The following is a 17,711-nucleotide window of genomic DNA, read 5'->3' as shown; positions in this document are numbered from 1 at the left end:
AAAGTCAGTGGGGGGTGTTATTGCATCTCCTGACTCTGAATGAGTGATTGCAGGCATTTTGGCCCCAGTGATTGTTTTTCCATGTCCAGAAGCAATGGAAGGAGCATTTGGGACTGGAGGAACCCTGCTCTGCTGCTCTAATGCCTGTCCAGGCCAGCGTGGGAAACCAGAGCACCAAGGCTTCCTGCACATCTGCTCATGCCGTGCCATGCCTTGCCATTGAACCCAAATTGTGTCAGCAGCCTCAGACATTCCTGCTTCCTTTGCCAAGGTGCGGGCAAGGCAGTAGGGACTGAGACTTTTGAGGGTGTTTCTAAGCAAGACCATGCTGCTTTTGCCACTGATGGGATGAGAGCAAACAGCAGCACAAGTGAGAAGACATATGAGGTCCAGGACAATAGGGAATGGGACCTTCCCTCTGTGGGTAGTGGGGAAAGTCTTTCATAAAAGCTTTATTTATTTTTTTTTAAAGCTCACACCATGGCAACTGTGTATGTTCAGTTGAGCTGCTCAGTTTTTGTCGGTCGCTTTTCTTCAGAATATGCAGATCTGGAATTAATTGTTGCCTGTGGGGTTGTTCTGGAGAGAATGGACTGGCCCAACCCTTGTCTTCCCACATCCCAGCAGGGACAATTTACAGGGAGAGACTCTGTGGGGACACTGGACCATGGAAAAGGAGGTTGAGTGCAAATAGGGTGGGAGTCTTTACATTCATTCAAGAGCTAATGGGATCTGACACATCTTTTTATGTCACGGATGTTTAAAGGGCCCTGGAGAGTACCACACCTCTGTTAGGCAGGACAAGCCTAAAGGGCCAGGAGCTGGCTGTGCCTGCGAGCCAGAAGATGAGATGGGGCAACTAATTGGCTTGGCTGAACTTCTGATTTGAACTAATGAGAAAAGAAGAATTTTTGAATTTTAGAAGAACAGGGAGGCAATTTAGCACAACTACAAGGGTGTCGTGGGGTTATGCAGGGAGAAAATAAGAAGGGTCAAAGCTCAACTTGAACTTACCTGGCTATTACCATAGAAGACAATAAAAAATGTGGTTGTAAACACATCCAAAAGAGCATGTAAATACAAGATATAAATACATCCATACAAGCAACAAGAGTAGGGCTAAGGAGAATCTCCCTCCTTTATGGGATGTGGTTGGAGGCTGGTCTCTTTCCCCAGCTATCAAGGGATAGAACAAGAGGAAATGGCCTCAGATTGTGCCATAGGTTTAGGTTGGGTATTATGGAAAATGTTGTCATTTTGTGGTGGTCAGGTAGTGGAACAGCTCCCCAGGGCAGTGGTGCAGTCCCCATCCCTGGAGGGGTTTAAAAGAGGTGATGTGCCCTTGGGGACACGGGTCGGTGGTGGCCTTGGCAGAGCTGGGGGAAGTTGGACTGGTTGGCCTTAGAGGGCTTTTCCATCCTAAATGGGTCTGTGGGAAAACCACGCTCAGAGCAGGGGTGACCCCTCCTGGGCCCCCATTCCTCTCCTGACAGACCAGTGGAGCCAGCAGGGAGCTCTTTAGGTGCCTTCTGGCCCAAAGGGTGAATGGAGGGGTCAGGAGTGTCCCTTCCCCACCCCCTGCTGCCCCCTCACCTGGGCTCTCTGCACACTCACAGATGGACCTTGCTGAGCACCAAAGCCCCAGAGCTCCTGTCCTTGGGGCCCCACCCACAGAAGAGCAGAGTGAACTACCCTGCAGGGGCTGCTGAGAGCTCCCCAAGTCCCCCTCTCTCCTCCCAAAGTCATGAACAAAACCAAAGCTGCTCTTTGCTGGGAGGTCATGTCCATGCTCCAAAGCGGAGCTGGAACCAGCCTCAGCCCCTGAGGCCCTGCAGCTCTCAGAGCCAGGTATATGGATCAGCAGACTGAAGGTTGGGCTGATTCTCATCTTCTTGACAGCCAGTTTGACTGGGTTTGGTTTTGGGTTTTTTTTCCCCCCTCCTGTTGTTCCTCCTTCCAGCCACAAAGACCCAACCATCAGCCTGATGCTGCTGCTGTCTCACCTTGGAGTGGACTGATGGCAGCACGGATGGACAGGAGGATGTTCAAACATCTCAGACTCACCATAAACTCAGGCAGTTTTGCTCTCCAGGGTTGGATGGTGGCTCAGCCACAAAGAACCCAACCTGGTCCAGTGGAAGGTGTCCCCAGGAGATAATCTTTAAAGGCCCTTTCCAACTCCAACAATTCAGGGTCACTGGTCCCTCCTGACACCGCTCTGGTGTCACCTAGAGCAACACTTGCTTAAGGAGCAGTTTTTAGCACTGCTGGCTTGTGCAACCTGGCAAAGCAGCCAGATTTTTCCATCTGTTATGAGCTGGACCAGTGCAAAGTCCAGAAATTAAAAGCCTGGATTTGGCCCCTGCTCTCCTGCATCAAAGAAGTTTCCAAGCCTTCAAGGAAAAACCCCAGAACTCCTGTGAACACAGATGTTTTGCTCAGCCCTGTGCGCTATACCTTGGGCAAGGAAAAGTAAATCCTGTGAGCAGAGCTGAGGGAAAGGGAAAAAAAGACTTTTCTGGAATAGAAGAAACAAGTGTGTGTGTATGGCAGAGAGAAGAGAGGGGAAGCAAATTAGATTTCTTTCTTTTATTATACAGGATCATATGTACAAGGTCACTTCTCTCCCAAACAGCAGCAGCACGGTCAGTTCACAGCCAAACCTGCAGCTCATCTCTCCAGGCCTGGAGAACAGCTCAGGGACAACTCGGTGCAGACCTTGCACAGGAACCAGGCAAGGGCGGGGCAAGCACGGCTCTCCCTCCAACCCCTCCTCAAGCAGCCCAAACCAAGAAATGCAAAGAAAACTTTGTGCTTCAAGAGCCATGCGTGCTCCAGGATGGCGCCAGGGGCAGGGAAGTGACACCCCTGGAGCTGTTTACCCTTCACCCTTCCAAGAGATGCTGTGGATGAGGTTGGAGCAGTCAGGACCAGGCAGGTGTTGCGTGGGAGGGACTGGCCAGGGGGAAGGTTGGACTCTGCTCTGGGTTCCAAGCACTGCTGTGTGTGTGTGTGTTCTGGAGGGGAAGGGGCGGGCAGGACACACCAGGTGTGAGTAAAGTGCTGTGTGAGTTTTAGTCCCTGGGAAACGGGAGGAGCCCAGGAAGGAGGAACGAGGAGAGAACGGCTGAGGCCTCTCGGCTGCGGGGTCCCACGACGAGCCTCCGCTGGCAGCACGGGGCAGGGGCACAGCAGCTGGGAGCTGGGGAGCAGGGAGGTGCTGCCCACCCACATGCACCATGCCCGGGGCATTCCCTGTGCCAGCCTCGGGCACGCTGTCACCCTGGCCATGGAGCTCGGGCAGGAGCAGAGCAGCACCACGCTCCTGATGTGCCCTGACTGGGGCAGGGGGAGGTGTGGGCAGCCAGGGAAGGGGCTGATGTCTCTGGCTCCAGGCTGTAGGAGTTGGGTGCTCCACCTCCCTTCCAGGAGGAGCTGGTCCAAGGAAAGGGTCTCATCCATGCCCCTCACTCTGCACAGGCTTGCTCAGCCCTGACAGGGTGGACAATGAGGACACCAAACCACTGAAGGTGGTATTTGCTTGCTTTCTCCTGCTTGGGATCACTTGCTTTCCTGCAGCTTCCTCTCCCCTTCCCTCCTCAAGCAGCTTTCCAGAGCACAGCAGCTGCTCCAGCACCGACTCCTTTCCACCTGGAAGTGACCGTGGACACACAGCAGCTCATGGGGCACAAGAACACAAACTGTCCAGACTGAGACACTGCTTTTCCCTCAGTTAGGAAATGCTCTGGCTGTCACCTCACACAGGAAAAATGTCTTTATTGGGCTGGGCTGAGCTCTCTGCTCTCCTGCAAGCAGCTCTAGAACACCTCTGGCTGCCCTGGGGACACACCTGCTCTCCTGGTCTCTGTGGTGGCTCTGGGTTGTGCAGGTCTGGCTCCTGCCTCCTCTGCTGGCTGCAGAGCTCTGAATGCATTGCAGGGGTGGTGGGGATCTGCTGGGAGGATCAGTTTTCTTTGCCTTTGCTTTACAGATGGATGGAAGATGTCGGGCCATGTTTCTCCTTTGAATGCCAGGTAGAGATGACAGCAGCACTTCCATTCAGCTTGCCTTGCTCAACGTGCCAGGACAGGGTTTAGCCTCGTGCTTTCCTCAGACCGTTGCTCACAGCTGCAAGGAGAGAAGGGGGAGCTACAGCACTGTCCTCGAACCCCAGAGATTTGTCACTCAGGAAAGGGGGCGAAGGGCTGGCCAGTGACCCAGCTGAGCAGCCAAGCTCCATGCTAGGAAAACACAGAGGATGAGTGGAAAAGAGCCTCTCCTGAAGCAGCAACCCCCCAGGCCCAAGAGGCACAGAATGAAAGCTCTGGCTCCATCAGCAGCACGGGAGCTGTACCTGGTTACTGTAGCCTGGCATCCTCCACGTCTGTGTAATGGCTGTTCTCCTGCAGGGAAAAGGGAACCACAAACAGTGAATCACCCTGTGTCCCTCCTGCCCTGCCTGGGACACTGGGACACCTCGCATGTGGTCACCAGCTGGTCCCCTGCTGTGGGAGAGCAGTGCCAGGGTGCTCAGTGTGATGGACCAGCTACAGAGCACACCTGGTATGGACACCAGGCAAAACCACCAATTTCCTCTGGCTCCTGATGCTGAAATGGCTCTGCCAAACAGACCTGGGGTATGCAATTCCCTCCAGGCCTTGGAAGTAATAGAATCACAGAATCATTCAGATTGGAAAAGACTTCCAAGATCAAGTCCAACCATTAACCCAGCACCTCCACGTTCACTTCCCAGCTGTTCCAATGCCTGACCAAACTTTCAGTGAAGAAATTTCCCTGATCTCCAATCTAAACCTCCCCTGGCACACTTTGAGGCCATTTCCTCTCATCCTGTTTCTTGTTCCCTGGAACTACCCAATGCTGCCAAGGTGCCTCAGTCCACAAAGGCAAATCAGTGTCCTGATTCTGCTGCTGAACACAGGAACTGGTCCCAGTTTGCAGCAGAACTCGTTATCCAGAATAGTAACACTCATCCAGTACTCCAAAGGCCACAATAACAGTGCTGAACTGCTCCCCAGGCAGGGCTTTGGAAAGTGCAGCATGTGTTTGGACTGCCTTGATGGTCTTGGAAGTCTTTTCCAGCCTTTATGGTTCTCAGTGGAATTTGCTCCTGGAGCTGCTGTGCAGAGCAGCATCACTGGGACAAGGGGGTGCTCAGCAGTGGGGTTTAACCTCCTGCACAGGGTGAGTACTTCAGGGATGGAAATGGATCCAGGGGCTCTCTGCAGGGGACACGAGGGGCTCCAAAAGGAAAGGAGAGGGAACAGGCTCTGCCCGAAAGCCAGGGGAGGGGGCCTTGCTCAGGGCAAGGCAGAGCCCAGCTGCACTGGGATGAGCCTTGGAACGGACCCTGAGGCAGCGGGAGCCGGCGGGGGAGGATCAGGGCCAGCCCAGCTGGTGACACCGTGGCATCCCCTGCACCCCACTGGTGCAGAGACCCCAGGGGAAACCCCCTGGCATCTGGAGTGGGGCTGGAGCAGGAAACAGATGACTTTGGGACAGCAACAAGAGTAAGTTCTGGCCCAGCTGAGCAGGGGAGACTGATGGCCAAGAACACCTGGTCAGGGATGTGAAGGTGGAGAGAAGCCTTGGCTGCAGAGCCCATGGGACTGTGAACCTGAGTACCCCAGAGAAGTGACCAACACCAAGAACAGGATCAAATCCCTGAACTTAAGAGAGTAGAACTGGGGTTGTTCAGGGATCTGCTTGGTAAAATCCTATGTGAGACATCTGTGGAGGCCAAGGAGGCTGGGACATGCAGACTCCTATGGTGTGAGACTCCCAGTGGGCACCCAGCACCAACCCCAAAAACCGTTTGGATGCAGACTGGACAGAAAAATAACCAAAACTGCACAAAAACAGAAGAAAATCTGACTGCAAATCAACCACAGTGTGCTGTAAATACCTGAACACATGAGATGAGAAGTCCTTTAGTTTTCCCTCCAGAGCAGCTGTCTGTGTGCAGGGATCTCCCCTTGAGCAGGGCCATCCCTCAAGACACCCCTCAGCTGACACCAGGCATTGATGGGCTGGCAGGTGACTTTTTTTGCACACACGTGAGATTTATTAAGGCATGTCCACAATAATCTTTGTATCCCCTAAGTGTAGTAAATAGAACTGACCACCAGTTCAGCTGCACTTACTCAGTGTTTTCCATATCCAAATTTATGGCTCAGAACTCAATAAACTCCCTCAGCTCTGTTTGAGTGACCTCTGGCTTTTCTCCTGCCACCCCTGTGCCCCTCAGAGCCAAAAGGATTTTAGGGACCCCATGTGGGTGCCATGTCCATGGACAGCAGGTGGTGACAGCCACACTGGGGTGTGGGACAAAGGAGTCACTCCCAGGAACTGGGGGGACCTCAGGACTGCTCAGGGCTGTGAGCTCTGGGGAGCTGCCTGCACACACCCTGCACACACTGCCCTGACCATCCAGAGCACTTGGGAGCCTGTCTGAGGCTGGCAGTGGAATATTTCTGGTCTTGATGCCACATCAGGACCAGGGAGTTACAGAAAACAGAGATGTGAGCTGAAACATCTTTTTCTTCTCCTCTTAATGAGGACCAGCTCTTCCCAAGCCACTGCCAGCAGATGTCCCTCCAGTGTTTTCTCACCCCAGCAAAGGCAGAGAAGTGCACATTTTTTGTTGACAGGCTCTGTGCTGCTTTATCATCATTAACATCAGCAAGTTTCCCCCTAATGTCTGCCACCTGTTTGCCCTGATGTAATTCAAACCTGGCCTTCTTTTTCCTGACACAGCGTGTGCCTTTCTTCTTCCCAGTGCCTGGTGTGACCTCTCCCCTCCAGCAGGGCTGAGGGACTCCAGCCATGAGGCCCCAAACCTGAACAGCTCAAGGCCCCTGTTCAAGCCCTCACCCAGCATGGCTCCAGCAGGGCAGAGCAGGAGAGCACAAAGCAGCTGGGAGTGTTTGGAGCTGGAGCAGTTTAAAGCCTTGGGAAGGGCTGTGGGTGTGCAGCGTGGGCACCCCAGAGATGGAGGGTGAGGAAGAGGAGAGTGATGCTGAGCTTCATCCTCACTCCTGCTGCCACCAGTGCTGGGGTGGGGAGGGACTGGAGCTGTTGCTGGGGCCACTCAGGGCAGGTCATGTCCTTCTACCCTGAAGCCCTGCTGTCCTCAGCCGGTGGAGCTGATCCTGTTCTCAGCAGAGTTTGGTTTGATAAATCACAGTGCTGCCAGTGTTACCACAGTGCCTGTTCTATACCCAAACACTGGGTTCCCATCCAAATGCACAGATTTATCTCTGGGCTCACCAGGAACATCCCTGTTTGGGGCAGGACTAGGAGCAGTGGGGCTGCTGTGTGCCCCACACATCGCTGGGGTCAGACCTTGGCTTGTGCCATGGGACAAGTGCCTCTGGAGAGGGACTTTGGACAAAGGCCTGGAGGGACAGGACAAGGGGAATGGCTTCACATTGCCAGGGCAGGGATAGATGGGATATAGGGAAGGAATTCCTCCCTGTGAGGGTGGGCAGGCCCTGGCACAGGGTGCCCAGAGCAGCTGTGGCTGCCCCTGAATCCCTGACAGTGTCCAAGGCCAGGCTGGACAGGGCTTGGAGCAGCCTGGGATGGTGGGAGGTGTCCCTGCCCACAGCAGGGGGGTGGAATGAGAAGTTCTCTAAGGTTCCTTCCAACCCAAACCCTCCTGTGACTCTGTGAATCAGCTGCAAGGGTACTGCAAATGCAGCTCATCTAACACAGCCTGTCCTTGCCGTGTATTTAAATCCATCTAGGAATCACCTGGGAGCAGAGTGGATTGGTTTAAACTACTCCAAGCTGTGAAATCAAGGATAAATGTCTGAATTTCCAGAGCCAACCATGTTTCTTCAGCACCTCCACATGTGTTTGCAAGGTCAGTGCTTCTGCAGGCTTGGAAGAACAAGTTGTGAGCAACAAGCAGATTTAAATACTGCCATCTCTTTGCAGGAAGGAAAAACTACTTTTCCTGGGGATTTGGCAAGTTCCAGTAAAACTGTGGCCCGCTCCTTTGCTGCAGGGATGCGTTACCCAAAGCTCTCTTACCAGTTCATCTTCACACTCCCGTGCCAGCCCCTCCTCCTCGCCCTCGTCCCCGTTGAGCGGCTCCTCCACGGTGGCCTCGGCCTCGGAGGCCGTGTCCTCCTGGGAAACCTCGTTCTTGCTGCTCTCTGCCTTCTTCCGGGCCTCTGCGGGGACAGCAGCCACGTCAGGGCTGGGGACAGGGCCACGGCCTGGCCCGGGACAGGGCGACAGGGCCACGGCCTGACCCGGGACAGGGCGACAGGGCCATGGCCTGACCCGGGACAGGGATGGCAACAGGGCCACGGCCTGGCCCGGGACAGGGCGACAGGGCCACGGCCTGACCTGGGACAGGGCGACAGGGCCACGGCCTGACCCGGGACAGGCATGGCAACAGGGCCACGGCCTGACCCGGGACAGGGCGACAGGGCCACGGCCTGACCTGGGACAGGGCAACAGGGCCACGGCCTGACCTGGGACAGGCATGGCAACAGGGCCACGGCCTGACCTGGGACAGGCATGGCAACAGGGCCACGGCCTGACCTGGGACAGGCATGGCAACAGGGCCACGGCCTGACCCGGGACAGGGCGACAGGGCCACGGCCTGACCTGGGACAGGGCAACAGGGCCACGGCCTGACCTGGGACAGGGCAACAGGGCCACGGCCTGACCTGGGACAGAGATGGCAACAGGGCCACGGCCTGACCCGGGACAGGCATGGCAACAGGGCCACAGCCTGACCCGGGACAGGGCAACAGGGCCACAGCCTGACCCGGGACAGAGATGGCAACAGGGCCACGGCCTGACCCGGGACAGGGCAACAGGGCCACGGCCTGACCCGGGACAGGGCAACAGGGCCACAGCCTGACCTGGGACAGAGATGGCAACAGGGCCACGGCCTGACCTGGGACAGGGCAACAGGGCCACAGCCTGACCCGGGACAGGCATGGCAACAGGGCCACGGCCTGACCTGGGACAGGGCAACAGGGCCACGGCCTGACCTGGGACAGGCATGGCAACAGGCCCCAGCCTGACCTGGGACAGGGCAACAGGGCCACAGCCTGACCTGGGACAGAGATGGCAACAGGGCCACGGCCTGACCTGGGACAGGGCAACAGGGCCACGGCCTGACCCGGGACAGAGATGCCAACAGGGCCACGGCCTGACCTGGGACAGGGCAACAGGGCCACAGCCTGACCCGGGACAGGCATGGCAACAGGGCCACGGCCTGACCTGGGACAGGGCAACAGGGCCACAGCCTGACCCGGGACAGGCATGGCAACAGGGCCACAGCCTGACCTGGGACAGGCATGGCAACAGGCCCCAGCCTGACCTGGGACAGGGCAACAGGGCCACAGCCTGACCTGGGACAGAGATGGCAACAGGGCCACGGCCTGACCTGGGACAGGGCAACAGGGCCACGGCCTGACCCGGGACAGAGATGCCAACAGGGCCACGGCCTGACCTGGGACAGGGCAACAGGGCCACGGCCTGACCCGGGACAGGCATGGCAACAGGGCCACGGCCTGACCTAGGACAGGGCAACAGGGCCACGGCCTGACCTGGGACAGGCATGGCAACAGGGCCACAGCCTGACCTGGGACAGGCATGGCAACAGGGCCACGGCCTGACCCGGGACAGGCATGGCAACAGGGCCACGGCCTGACCCGGGACAGGCATGGCAACAGGGCCACAGCCTGACCTGGGACAGGGCGACAGGGTCACGGCCTGACCCGGGACAGAGATGGCAACAGGGCCACAGCCTGATCCCAGGCCAGAGAGCCCCACATCCACTGGGGGGAAATAATAATAGTGGGAATGCTTCCTGCCATGGAGAGTTCTGCTGATTTTGAGTAGGCAGCCCAGGACACCATGGAGAAGGCTGAGAAGGTTCTCCATCCCCCAGCAGGATGGTGGGAGCCAGAGACAGGGATAGGGATAGGAACAGCAACAGGGATAGGGATAGGGACAGGGACAGGAATATAGATGGGACAGGAATAGGGACAGGGAAAGGGATAGGGACAGGCGTAGTGTAGGGTAAGATAGGACATGGGTAGGGCAGGGATGGGATAGGATAGGGATAAGGGAAGATAGAATAGGATAAAATAAAAATAGGATAGGAAATTAATAGGAAAGCAATGAGAAAGGAATAGAATAGAATAGAATAGAATAGAATAGAATAGAATAATGAAAAAATCAAACTAAAAAATAATACAAACTATATGACATAAGAAAAAAAAATCTCATCATTTTAAACCCCAGCTCTGTAATCTCAGGAATTTTGGTGTGTATAATTTTGGCCTGTGATTCTACCCTGGAACCTGGAGGTTGACACTTCCCTGTCAGAACCTGGAGGATTTTGTGATGCCCAAGGCCAGCCCTGAGGCATCCCTGCCCCCACTGACCTGCAGACAGTTTCTGTTCCTCAGCAATCTGCTCCAGCCGGCCCAGGAGAGCATCAATGTTGGATTTGATCTGTGTCAGCTCCGTTTTGATTGTCTGCAGCTCGCTGCTCTTCACTTGTGGGGAGGAAGGAAGGAAAGGAAGGCACTCAGAGCCCTGCAGAGCAGCCCCACCCCACACCTCCCCCAGGGCAGCTCCCTGAGCAGGCAGAAACAACAGGGAGGAACTCCAGGCTGGGAACTGGCAGGGAAGCTGGGAGCTGCTCCCCAAAGAACCTGGGGGTGCTGTGTCCATGCAGGCTGCAGAGGCCAACTCCAGGCTTTGGCACCCTTAGGCTATATCTGCTCTATAGCTCCTCCAGAACTTTACACTAATATTTACACTAAAAATTTTTGAAAGCAAGTAAAATCATATCAAATTGGAACTTCTACCTTCCTGAAACACCCTTGGAACCCAAAGGAGCAGAGTTCCTGGGTTCAGTGAAACTGGATTTTTATGTTAATTTTAAATACACGGGAAGAAATCAGTCTGAAACTTTTAAAACGTTTCTCTTTATCACCCTGTGTTTAAGAATCAAACCTTTTGGTACAATTACACTTCTGGCAGCCTTTCTAAATCCAGTAATGCAGCTGCCACCAGGAATGTTTTTAGTTTGTAAAGATCAAGCCTGAGCCTTTTAGTGGCTGGAGTGGAGTAAGTACATAAGCAGCTGTACCCCGCAATAAATTCGGATTCTTTGACCATCACACCGAATCCGCGTCTCTCTCTCCATCGCCCACCCTGCACCTTCCCCGGTGCAGCTCCCAGGTGTCCTGGGGCGTTTTTGGGAGCTCGCTGTGCCGTGCCCAGCCCTGGCCCCTACTCACACTTGAGCTTGGCCGAGCTGTTGGCGATGGCGGCCGACCTGGCGAAGAGCTTGACGGGCAGCGAGGCCTTGACGCGCCGCACCAGGGGGATGGTGACGCGCGGCCGCTTCACCGGCACCACGCGCGGCACCGGCGACACCCGGCCCCGGTACTCGAAGATCCTGAGGGGAAGGGAGGCCAGCGGAGGCCGTGGGGAGCCCCGGCGATTGCCGTGCCGCCCCACAGGCTGCCCCCAAACCCTCCTGCCCCCAAACCTTCCTCCCGTCCCCACCCCACACAGCCCCTCGCGCCGGGATCTCACCTGTCGTAGAAGTCGTCTCTGTAATAGTCATAGTCGAAGTCGTAGCCACTGCAGAGACAGTCAGGGCATCGGGGGTTAATTAGTGCTGGTAATTCATTGCTGTTGCTCCCTCACTGTGTATTTCAAGGATAAATAAATGGATCCCGTTCATGAGGGACTCTGTTGGCCCAGGGGCAGGACTGGGGGGCTGAAGGCAGGGGAGGGTGGTGTTGGCACAGGGGTGTTAACCTGCTTGTCCCAAGGAGGAGCAAGAAGATGTGTGCGGAGAAAAGTCGGGACAAAGGGGTTATTTATGGGGATATCCATTGATTTAAACCTCTCCCCCCACCATGTCCTATTTTCTTAAGCCTGAGCTGCATTTTAAGCCAAAGTAGGAGCATTCCCCACTCCCTGGAGACCCAGTAACACTTTCCCCCTTGCTGCAGGCAGTTTTTCACAAGGCAGCACAAAGCAGGTGGTTTGACCCCACACTCTGGAGCAGCTGCCCCAGCTGAACACAGGACCCTTCCCTGGTGTGCTGGGCTCATCAGCACTGGCCAGTTCAGACGTGATGCTGGTGGTCTCCTCTCTGCTCTGAACAAACAGAATTAGTGCAGCCCCAAAAAGCAAAGTCTGTCCTGCCTCCTGGAAGTGGCTGAAAAGAATGAGACATAGGTGGGGGAGAGGGAAGGGCTGAGCCACGAGGCACTGGGGACAGGGAAGGATGGCCACCCAAGAGTGTGGCTGAGAGGTAATCTGATGTCCTGCATCTTTGACAGAAGTGGCCAGAACAACATGTGCCTGACTGGGATGGCTGGTGGGAAGCGTGGTTTGGACCAGGAATTCCAGGTCTGTCCTGCTTATTGTGGCACTGAGCTTCCCAGCCAGGGCTCAGTTTCAGTAACTGGCTGGTTTCTGGAAGATGATTTTTCCACACTCCCTGGGTTCCCCAGATGCCTGGGGCAACATCTAGAGACCCAGCCTGTGCCCAGGGGGGACCTGAGCACCTGAGCACAGCTGCTCTGGGGCCCAAGAGCTGGTGCCAGGGTTAAGGACAAGGAGGTGGCTCGTGCACCTCCTGCCCCAGTCATGCCCTGCCCTGGGGACTTCAGTGAGGAGACATTCCATAAAGCTGGGCCTTATCCCTGAGCAGCTGCTGCCTGTGGCATTCCCAGCTGGCTGGGGATGGGATGGGATGGGATGGGATGGGATGGGATGGGATGGGATGGGATGGGATGGGCAGTGCAGGGTCTCACTGCTGAGCAAGGAGAGATGTGACTGTGGAGGTGTGATCACCACAACCCTCCCAGATTCCACTGCATGGTGGAAAAGAGCCATTTTTGACAGACAAATTCCAGATTCTTTTCAGGCCTTCCTCTTTTGATCTGAGTTGTAGCCAGCATTCCTGCTGGGCTCAGAGGAGACGGGAACATCCCACAGCCTCTGTCCAAACCTGTGCCTCATCTATGTTTATTTATTCCCTCTCTAGATTGCAAAGGAAAGACAATTCCTCCCAGGGCAGCTGCTGCTGGAATGAACCCAGCTGTCTGTGGGGCTGAGGGGATGGAGATCACAGAACAAGGCACTTCCATGGAGCTTTTCATGATGGGTAACTGGATTTTTGTTCTAACCCAGAGTGAAACCTGGAGATACAAAAACCCTCCAAGAAAATAGCTCCCCTCAGCCTGCCAATTCACTTTGATCATTGAGGATGTTTGACTCCGGGTCTGTTTGAATCCAATAAATACAAAATGCCATCAAAATAGGAAGCCATTTGAAAGGAAAATTGAAGTAGGATGCTTCTAAGCTGTCAGACTCTCCCTCTTCAATTTTTTCCCCTCCTCAGATGCAACTCAGATGAAATTGCTGCAATTTTGTAATATTTTCAATCCTGACAGGCTCTGGTGAAGTGCTTCTGGCTCTCTCCAGCTGAGCCAGTGTTGTCCCCAGCCCCAGGTTAGAGGAGACAGTGCAACTTCCCTGTGGCTCCAGGGCTCCCCGAGGGATGAAGCAGAGCCTTCATCCACACCACAAACTCCCTCTGATACCTTGGGTTTTAAGTTTTTCTGTTCTGTTTTGGTGTGCAGCTTTAGCTTTATATTAAGTGCTACTAGGATCTTCTCACAGGCTGGTGAAGACAAAACAATCCTGTTCTAGCTGGAGACTCAAGGACAATCTCTTCAAACTTCAGGCCCAAAGCACAAACAATGTGGGAAGAGGAGGACAGGCAGGCAAGGAGAATGAAACTTCATCATTTGAAGCTATTAACTGGGCAGTTCACTCCTATACGCAAATGGACTAAAATTTATAAAACTGTGAGACCAAGCCCTCTTTCAACTTGGAGCCATCTGGGCAGAGCCAGGACTGTGGCTCTGGTACTGCCAGGGTGTGGCCTTTGAAGGACTTCAATAAATATCCTTTTTATTGCTCTAAGTATCTGTTTTATTGCTCTGAACTCCATCCAGCCTCTGTTCCAGCTCCTTAAAGCATCAACTCCACAAGGAGCTGCTCCTGCTGGGGAGCTCTCTGTGGCTTGGAGACCATGAGGCAGCTTTGGAACATTTGTTCATAAACAAACAAAGCTTGGGGGTGTTGGGCCAAATTCTGAGATGCCCAAATTCCTTTTTCCTGACCCCAATTCACACTCCTGCTCTGAGCCAGCTTCTCCTCCAAGCCTTTGCTCCCCAGCAGAGCTGTGGGATCAGCACATGGGCAGCTCTATGGGGCTGTGGGGATGGAGAGGAGCTGCAGCTCCAGCCCCAGCACACAGCACTGCCCTGCTGCTGCCAGCACTGTCCTGGGCAAAGCCTGGCACCTGGGAACAAGGAATGCAGCCCTGAGTGGGGTGGGCACCTTCACCTCCAGCATTGACCCTGCCCTGAGGCACTTGGGCATCTCTGCCCTGTTCCTGGGCTTGGCTCCAGCACCAATAGGATGAAACTCAGCCTCAAATATCTGTAGATCCCACCTGGAGAAGGTTGGAGAAGAGCTGGAGAAGGATGGAGATGCCCAAGAGCCCAGGTGAAGCCTCTTCCCAGGCCAGTCAATCTGCTGGATGAAGTGGCCAATGAACCCTGTGGATGTTACTGCACTGTGTTATTCCCTATCTCCAAAGGGAATGTGGGAGTGAAGCTGGGCAGCCCTGTGTTCTCCTGGTGGGAATCACTCCTGGCACTTCTGCAGGGCATTCCCAGAGGCAGTGAGGGGGTCACACCACGCCTGCACTGCAGGAAAGGGGCCCCAAAGCATCTGTGGGTACAAAGCCCAAGGGTGAGGGGTTCTCCTGCCCTGGCCCTGAATCTTTATGGGCTTGGGAGACACTTCCATCCTTTCAAAAGGAATTAGGGGCATAATTACCCCAGGGAGCTGGTCCTGACCTCCCAAAACACGAGCCCAGCCTCTGCAGTGCTGCTTCAATTCCTGCTGATGATGGGGCAGCCCTGAAGGAAGGCAGGGGGCTGGAATGAGGGATTTGGGCAGCCTGTGGCTGTGTGACCCTGCTCTAACACACCAGTCACTCACGACTTAACAGGTGATGCCCTGGATGGCTTTAGCAGCATCCCTGGAATCAGGCTTTGAGCACAGGGCAGGTCTGCCAGGATGAATCCAGGAAAAAAGCTGGTGAAAGGGAGTGCCTCAGCACAGGTGATTTATCCTGAAAATTCCACTGCATGTAGGATAAACCATCCTGAGACTGAGGGATCATTCCTCAGTGACCTGGCAGCTCTGTCTTTGTGTACAGGAACAGTTTGTGGTGGTTTTCAATCAGCTGGTGACATTGCACCTTTCAGAATAAAGCAGGGACAACCAGGGTGAAAGGCTGGAAAGCAGGAAGGCTTCAAGGAACACCACGCTTCCACCTCCTGATGCATTGCCTCTGCTTTGCTGGCCTTTAGCAATCCAACATTTCTACTGCCTCAGGTTCAAAATGCAACTGCTCATAACTGAGGGGTGGTTGTTTGCATGTGCTGCCTCTCCACCACATTTTGGGGCCATTTCTGAGCCTGGACCTGAACAGCAAATGTGCATTTGAGCATCTGGGCTGCAATTACTGCCTGGTATTGCTAATCACGAGTGCCATGGTGAGCTCAGCTCCCACCCTTCTGTCATGGCATTACTGCAGTGGGCAAAGGAATTCCTGCTGGAAAGCTGCTTGGAAAATGTGGCACTGATCAAACAGTGATCTCGTGGAGCTGTGTGAGCCTCCTTCCTCCTGCACACAGCCAAGGCAGTGGGAAATAAAGGAACGTGGGATGCAGCCTGGCATTCCCAAAGTGCTGGGGCTGCTGTAGGCTGGGACATCACTGCTCACCTCCCCCTCTGCCCCAGGGCTGCTCTCAGCCCTGTCCACGTGCATTTGGCACTGGGATGTCACTGCTCCAGCACTAGGGCTTGGGAGGGGTGTTTGGGGATGGGCTGACACCAGCTTTGGGTGTAGCAGGGGATGGATGCCAGTGTTCTCTGGCTGTGACAGTCAGCCAGCAGTGCTTTGTCCCTGTCACTGCTGCAGAGACCCCTCCTGGGGCCACTGAGCTGCAGCCAGCAGCTCTTGCCTGGGTTGTCCCCTCTGTCCTTGTGGCCATGGAGCAGCTTTATCCCCAGCTCTGCAGGGCAGGGCAGAGTTGTGCCTCCAAAAGCCCAGGGTGACACTGGCAGAGTCACCTTCCCTTCCCAGGCAGCTGACAGCATCTGGGTGGCATCTCTGGCACTGACCTGAACATGGCCCCAAATGCCCCAGGACATCCTGCCCAGACATTTGCTGTACAGGCAAAAAACCCCCCCCAAAAAAACAACAAACCAAAACCAAACCATTGGCAGAAGGCAGATTTGGAGAGTTTGGAGGGGCAGTGAGTGACTCCCTGGGGACAGGGTCACAGCAGCTCAGTGCCCAGCCACAGGCAGCAGGGCCACGTCTGTGGTGGTGGCCAGGAGCAGCCAGGGACATGCTCTGTGCAAAGGGATGCTCTGGGAAGTGCCAGAGGGAGGGAGGGAGAGAGGCCCAGAGATCCAAGAGTGGAGGAGAGCAGTGATGACAGCAAGGCCTTGTAAAAAGTGAAGGTGCCTCGTGTGGAGACACCTGAGAAAACTGATTGTGGCACAAGCCTGGGTGGAGGTGGATGGGAGCCTACATCCCCGAGGATTCCTGTTTAACACCTGGACACCCACCGAGGCTGGTGGATAGGTAAAAATGTCACAACTGTTGCTTCCTGTATGCTCAAAATGGAATTTCCCTTGCCTTGCCTTCCCCTCAACCCTCCCATGCAGACTTGGAGAGAGGCAAAGCAAAAGCCAGCCTTTGGAAAAATCCTCTGCTGTGTTTAACACAGCACTTCTATAAATTACAGTGCTGTGATTTTTGAAGTCTAACATTTAGAAAAATTGATGGTAGTTTGGGAAGCTGTAACCACAGCTCGCTGCAAACCTGGGATCCCTGTTCTCCAGGAGATATCCTAAGTTCTGCCAATCCAGATGGCAAAGTTTTAATCTGACAGCCAGTCTGGGATGAAATATTGCTGGAGCTCAGAGCAATGCAGTTCTCTGGCCCATATTTTAGCATATCCATATTTGTGGGAGGGAGCAAACATCTCTCTCAGCAGTCTAAAGTTTGAAATATTGGTCATTGCAGAGGAAGGGATTAGTGCTCCAGGCACGGCTGAGCAGTAAATGAAAAGCTCGTTAGTGCAAGATGTATGGAAGGAGCTGATGTGTGTTATGGCCCCAGCCCCACGTGAGCAGTCCACGTGCAGCTGAGCTGCAGGATTTGTGTCATCTCTGCTCCACCTCCTTCCCCTCAGGTGGCATCCCCTGGGAACCCAGAGAGCCACGTCCTGTGAAGGTCCAAAGGGTCCCAGGGCGGGAGGAGCAATGTGCCTGAGCGCTGCACGGGGGAGCTTGGCTGAGAGGCTCCTGGAAGGAAGCCAGGGATGTCCCGGGGGTGGTGGGAGCCTGCTGGGGCTCTGGAGGGGTCTGGCTGTGCCAGAGCTGCATTTTCTAACCAGGATTTGCCATTCCACACCACACTGGTGCAAGACCACATGGCTGAGTCTGAATCACAAGGTTCTCCTCACCCCTCACACTTTTTTCTTCTTTTTCTGGAAAAGTCTTCAGTTCTCTCATGGTTTCCCCTTTTG

General features: G+C 54.8%; 1 protein-coding gene across 7 annotated transcripts in view; it reads right to left on the bottom strand.

Moving 5' to 3' along the window:
• Positions 1-2,574: 2,574 nt before the first annotated feature.
• RALY (RALY heterogeneous nuclear ribonucleoprotein) overlaps positions 2,575-17,711 on the bottom strand; it is a 130,812-nt gene continuing 115,675 nt past the window's right edge. For 5 of the 7 annotated variants that reach the window (XM_021540446.3, XM_021540449.3, XM_021540447.2 and 2 more), the window contains 6 exons: positions 11,602-11,649; positions 11,301-11,461; positions 10,437-10,550; positions 8,056-8,198; positions 4,355-4,403; positions 2,575-4,128 (listed from right to left, as the gene is read on the bottom strand). In XM_021540446.3, coding sequence (XP_021396121.2) covers positions 4,359-4,403; positions 8,056-8,198; positions 10,437-10,550; positions 11,301-11,461; positions 11,602-11,649 — 511 coding nt within the window. In that variant the 3' untranslated portion in view covers positions 2,575-4,128; positions 4,355-4,358. Of the gene's footprint in view, positions 4,242-4,354; positions 4,404-8,055; positions 8,199-10,436; positions 10,551-11,300; positions 11,462-11,601; positions 11,650-17,711 lie in introns of all 7 variants that reach the window. The other 2 variants (XM_021540448.2, XM_021540450.2) reach the window with 2 other exon arrangements.

Source organism: Lonchura striata, chromosome 17 (genome assembly GCF_046129695.1).
Source record: "Lonchura striata isolate bLonStr1 chromosome 17, bLonStr1.mat, whole genome shotgun sequence".
In the NCBI taxonomy this organism is placed as follows: Eukaryota; Metazoa; Chordata; class Aves; order Passeriformes; family Estrildidae; genus Lonchura; species Lonchura striata.
This window is presented reverse-complemented; position numbering and strand designations above follow the sequence as displayed.